The sequence below is a fragment of the Syngnathus leptorhynchus genome, chromosome 10 (genome assembly GCF_054491065.1).
Source record: "Syngnathus leptorhynchus isolate UIUO chromosome 10, UIUO_Slep, whole genome shotgun sequence".
In the NCBI taxonomy this organism is placed as follows: domain Eukaryota; kingdom Metazoa; phylum Chordata; class Actinopteri; order Syngnathiformes; family Syngnathidae; genus Syngnathus; species Syngnathus leptorhynchus.
The window spans coordinates 11,914,061-11,918,935 of record NC_141204.1 but is presented as its reverse complement, the minus strand read 5'-3'; the positions used below and the strand labels follow the sequence as shown (position 1 = coordinate 11,918,935).

The window sequence follows — 4,875 nt, the reverse complement described above, 5'->3', positions numbered from 1 at the left end:
TTGCTATCCATGGTCATTTTTTATCCTTACATGGTCTTTTTTTTTTTTTTTTTAAAGTCTCGCTCGCTTTGTTATGGTTTGATTCCAGCTCGCTTTTTGTCATCTCCTAATGTCCTCTGCGTCATTGACACAGCGACCCGCATACATAGCCCCCACCCCTCCTAACGCGCTACCCTCACCCCCACCTCCGCTAGCGTGCGCATGTGTGTGCGTGTTTGCGTGCCCTTGTCACCCCTCATATAAGGTGCACCTGACCGTTGGTGAAGCCTCATCAGAGAGGCATTCCTGGTTTCTTGTAGCCAGTCATGAAGACGACGTTTGAAGACTTGTCTTGTTTTTGTCAGCGAACTGGAGACTAAAAACTTTGTACTTTCACCATTTGGAACGTGAACATTTTGGATTCTCGTCATCACCTTTGGTTTCCTCAGGTAATGTCGACTTCAACCAAACGTGCATGAAATCTTCTTCAAACCTGGTCTTAGTGATATGACCACGAAATAAAATATTTACAAAAATCTCCACATGCAACTTCTTGGGGAAATGCACACGAATGCTGAAGTGCTGCCACCTGAGTGTTGCACGTGTTGACTACAGGAGGCGCCTGCAGAAGTCAGAGGAGGTAGAGAGGAGAGGTCCGAGAGAGACCATGAGCGCCACGCACCACCACCACACCCTTTTCTCCCGCAACAGCACCTCCAAGTGGACCACCGGCTTCGGTTCTCCCGTGAACGCGTACCGGCCCTCCGAGCTAAAGACCGCCGCCGAACCCTCGCCGACTGTGAGTCTAACTTTGCGCTTACAAATTCCACCGAGAATGAGCGTCATTTAACGCTCGCCGGATTTCTGACGTCGCATCTGAGCGGACAAGGACAGATGAATTAAATGGAAGCTATTAACGGGACATCGGTCATTATATCGGCTGTAAAAAATAATAAAAAGACCTGAAATAATTGAATGGCACAAACTTTACACGTGGTTAATGAAACTGACATGGTGGTAGAACGTGCGCATGAACGCTCAAAAAATGTCCGTCTAATAAAGTCTTGAAGGCAGCATGGGTCTAACCAATATGTGTTTTGGGGTTGAATTGACATGTTTCAGGGCTTGATATTAGGGACATGTGAAAAAATTATCGACACAATTGGTGCACGAGGGCGAGGTTTGCAGCACATACAGTATCGATCACAGGAAGGGAAACTTCTCTGACCTACTTCACTGTGCATGCTGCATGCACAACTGTCCCTCAGCGTCAACACTCGGCACTTTACTTTCGAGTTACTCTGACTGGAACACACGATCATATGGAGACAAATATTAAAACAAGTTCGATGACTGGTGGTACCGGAAGACCTGAAGCTCTTTTAAGGCTTGGAGCAAATGATGACCTGGTCGCAGCTGTCCAATTGATATGATGTGTGCCTGCTAAAAATGGGACTGGCAAACACGTTCTTGAAAGACTTGGGTCACATGCAGGGTCACATCTTCATACTTTGGATGAATGACTTGATTCCACTGGAAAATGGCATCGAAAGTCCCAGAGAATTGCTTATAAGGTTTGAATCAAAAGATTGTCAATGGCAGTGATAAGCCTGTGATGTCAATGTCAATCAAGACAGCTGATGTCTTCAGGACTTTTGGATTGAGCGCTTGGAGATAATGGAAGTCAGGCATGCTGGGATTGTTACAAAATCAAACTGCAGCATGACCCACTTTGCACTTTGCATCATTGATTGAAACGCATGTAGAGAAAACCGACTTTGAATTAGCATTAACAAAACTAAAATTAGCAGCACCTTTCGCACTGCTCCTAAAAACAATTCTTCTGGAGTTTTCAGGCACTTAAAAAATTAGCACTCATTTGTCAGAAGAATGCTCGACAATGTGTAACTTTATGTTCAATGTGTGGAGTGTGGTTCATCGTGGAACTATGCCGCATACCTGTTGGCCACGACCTCCTAGCAAAAGGTGAATTTTCCTGGTTTAACAAAGGTTAAAAAAAACAAACACACGCAATCAGTCCAAGGGGGCATTCGCATGCATTGAGCGGCACTCACACTATCAGCGTTGTTTTGAGAAAAGGTCCTATCTACTTCATCTTTTGACGTTCCCGCGCGGGAATTTGGGGAAACGGACACTGGCGCTGGATGCCGCGTTTGTTTTTTCTTCTTAGAGCGGTCAAATATTCCCGCAGGAAGACATGGAATTGAGAAGGGACTTCTCCCCTCTCCGACTTCCATCTTTGTTCAACGCCGCTGAAATGGAGACAAGAGACAGGCGGCTTAATTAATGGCACGACTCGTGGAGAGAGTCGTCATTCAGTTCTCTCAGGATGAATTAATTCTGCTGGCAGCTGCTTAGCCAAACGGGCTAACGCATAGGCTTCGCGCCGTGCCAAATGCTAATGTGATTACATGACATCCAACAGCGGCTAAATGGCAAAACAGGAGTCCTCCAAACACAACCGGCAGACGGTGACATGGCTTTCTGAGACTTTTGTTTCGTTGTTCTAGATGTGGCAACCGATTGTGTACAACTGACTTTGTGGCCTAAATCTTTCAAACCTTTGCGGGCACTAGCAAGAGTCATCCAATTTAGCTGCCATGCTCTGCCCAAAGCAAATAATAGAAACAAGAATCTTTTGCAATTTGATAACAATGAGACAAAATCTTGCTGGTCTTTGAGGGACCCATGAAAGTGGCCAAGTTTGATTGCAAGCAAAATGTCCGAGACTCTTTTCAGCATGGGTTCTTGAGGCTTTTTTGTGGGCTTTCTCATGGTGGACTGCCTACCAAATCACGCGCTGCTCAGTCAAACCTTTCCAATATAGGTGAATTCTCGTCCTCCAGGTGGTGATGCCGCATCGGGCCCCCCACCCATTCCCCACGGTGGACGTGCCCGACCACGCCCACTACACCATCGGCTCTGTCATCCTCGCCATCGGCATCACCGGATTGCTCGGCAACTTCCTGGTCATCTATGCTTTCAGCAGGTGAGCGTACAACCAAATATGGTCACGAGGACGCAATGATGTCATGTATACTTTAATTGTAGCAGCAGCTCCTATTGGTTGCGATCCACCACGTGACACACACCCATTCTGACCCATTCTGCATGTGCGTTCAGGAGCCGTAGCCTGCGCACGCCGGCCAACATGTTCATCATCAACTTGGCCGTCACCGACCTGCTGATGTGCGTCACGCAGGCGCCCGTCTTTTTCGCCAGCAGTATGCACAAGAGGTGGATCTTTGGCGAGAAAGGTACGTGCGTCCTGGACTGGTCACAAGCCACAAATAAGTGCTGTACACAGAAACATGGCAGAAAATGAAAGTATTTCGCTTGCCTCTTATACTTGGTAACATAAGCTCAGTCTTGGTGTGTGCCGTAGCGTGTGAGCTGTATGCGTTCTGCGGCGCGCTGTTTGGGATCTGCTCCATGATCACGCTGACGGTGATCGCCGTGGACCGCTACTTTGTCATCACGCGACCCCTGACCTCCATCGGCATGTTGTCGCGTGAACGGGCCCTTGCAATCCTGGCGGCCGCATGGGTGTACTCGCTGGGGTGGAGCCTGCCACCTTTCTTCGGATGGAGTGAGCACGCGCCCACACGCACTCACGCAGCAAACGTTGCCTTGTTTGATCCTCCATTTATAAAATTGACAACCATGTTGCAAGGGATAAAACAAAAAAAAACATGCAGAAAAATATAGGTAACAGTACAAACTGGACCAAAGTCCAAAATAAGATTCACAGCAGTGAGAAAAAATGGACTCCAAAAAGTGATCAGACAATGGCCAGACTGGAAAACTATCAAAAAGTGATCAACTTTTGATGTTTGAAAGGTGCTTAACCCGTGCGTGTGCGTCTCTGTGTGCGCCCGCGGCAGGCGCATACGTGCCTGAGGGGCTCCTGACGTCATGCACGTGGGACTACATGACCTTCACGCCGTCGGTGCGAGCGTACACCATGCTGCTGTTTGTCTTTGTCTTCTTCCTGCCGCTCCTCGTCATCGTCTACTGTTACGTCTTCATCTTCAGAGCAGTCCGCAATACCAACAAGTTAGTGCGCCGACACACTACATCAGTGGTCCCCAAACTTTTTGGCGCGACGGACCGGTCACACGTCATAAATATTTTTGAGGACTGGCCTTTGTATAAATCAATAATAAATTAAAATAAGTAAACAATACATTAAATAAATGTATAAATACGATGAAATAAAATGATACAACTGGCATAAAACCAAGTATAAACGTCATCAAAATAAAACTCACCATTACGTTGAATTAGTGGGAGCACTGGGCTCGTTTCTCAGAAATGAGCCGCTCCCATCTAGGCGTAATCGGAGACAATGACACCTGAAGTGGTTAAGGTTTGTCTTTTAATGGGGGATGCTTTGTCTCCATGTGCCGAAGCAGTTTTGAAGACTTCATTGCCTCGTTAGCTAGCTTGTCGCCACATATTATGCAGAGTAGGCTTGGCGCGTCAGAGTCACCTGTGGCGATAAATCCATAAATCCAAGTCGGACTCCAGAAATTTTCTTTTAAATGCAGCTTTCCTTTTCTTAGACGTGGTAGCCTCTTCTTCTTCAGTCTCCTCATTGGGCTTTTTTTCCTTTCCGAAGAAGCTTTCCAAACTTCTCTGTTTCTTGCGAATTTTTGCCTGCCTCGTGGGTTCAACTTGGGTAACAAAGACGCAGCGACAGATGTAATTGGGAGAGAATTGTCAAATTCTTTATATTTTTATATATATATATATATATATATATATATATATATATATATATATATATATATATATATATATATATATCAATTTTCTGAACCGCTTAGTCCCCACGGGGGTTACGGGCGTGCTGATTGCCAGCCAATCGCAGGG

The 4,875-nt window shown here is 46.3% G+C and overlaps 1 protein-coding gene across 1 annotated transcript; it reads left to right on the top strand.

The window, feature by feature from the left end:
- The first annotated feature begins 230 nt into the window (after positions 1–230).
- Positions 231–4,339, top strand: LOC147050470 (melanopsin-A-like). The gene is made up of 7 exons (XM_085922604.1): positions 231–428; positions 560–778; positions 2,847–2,989; positions 3,124–3,257; positions 3,386–3,589; positions 3,885–4,084; positions 4,334–4,339. Exons 2-7 carry the CDS (start codon positions 647–649, stop codon positions 4,337–4,339), a joined length of 819 nt encoding a protein of 272 aa, XP_085778730.1. The 5' UTR covers positions 231–428; positions 560–646.
- Positions 4,340–4,875: the final 536 nt, after the last annotated feature.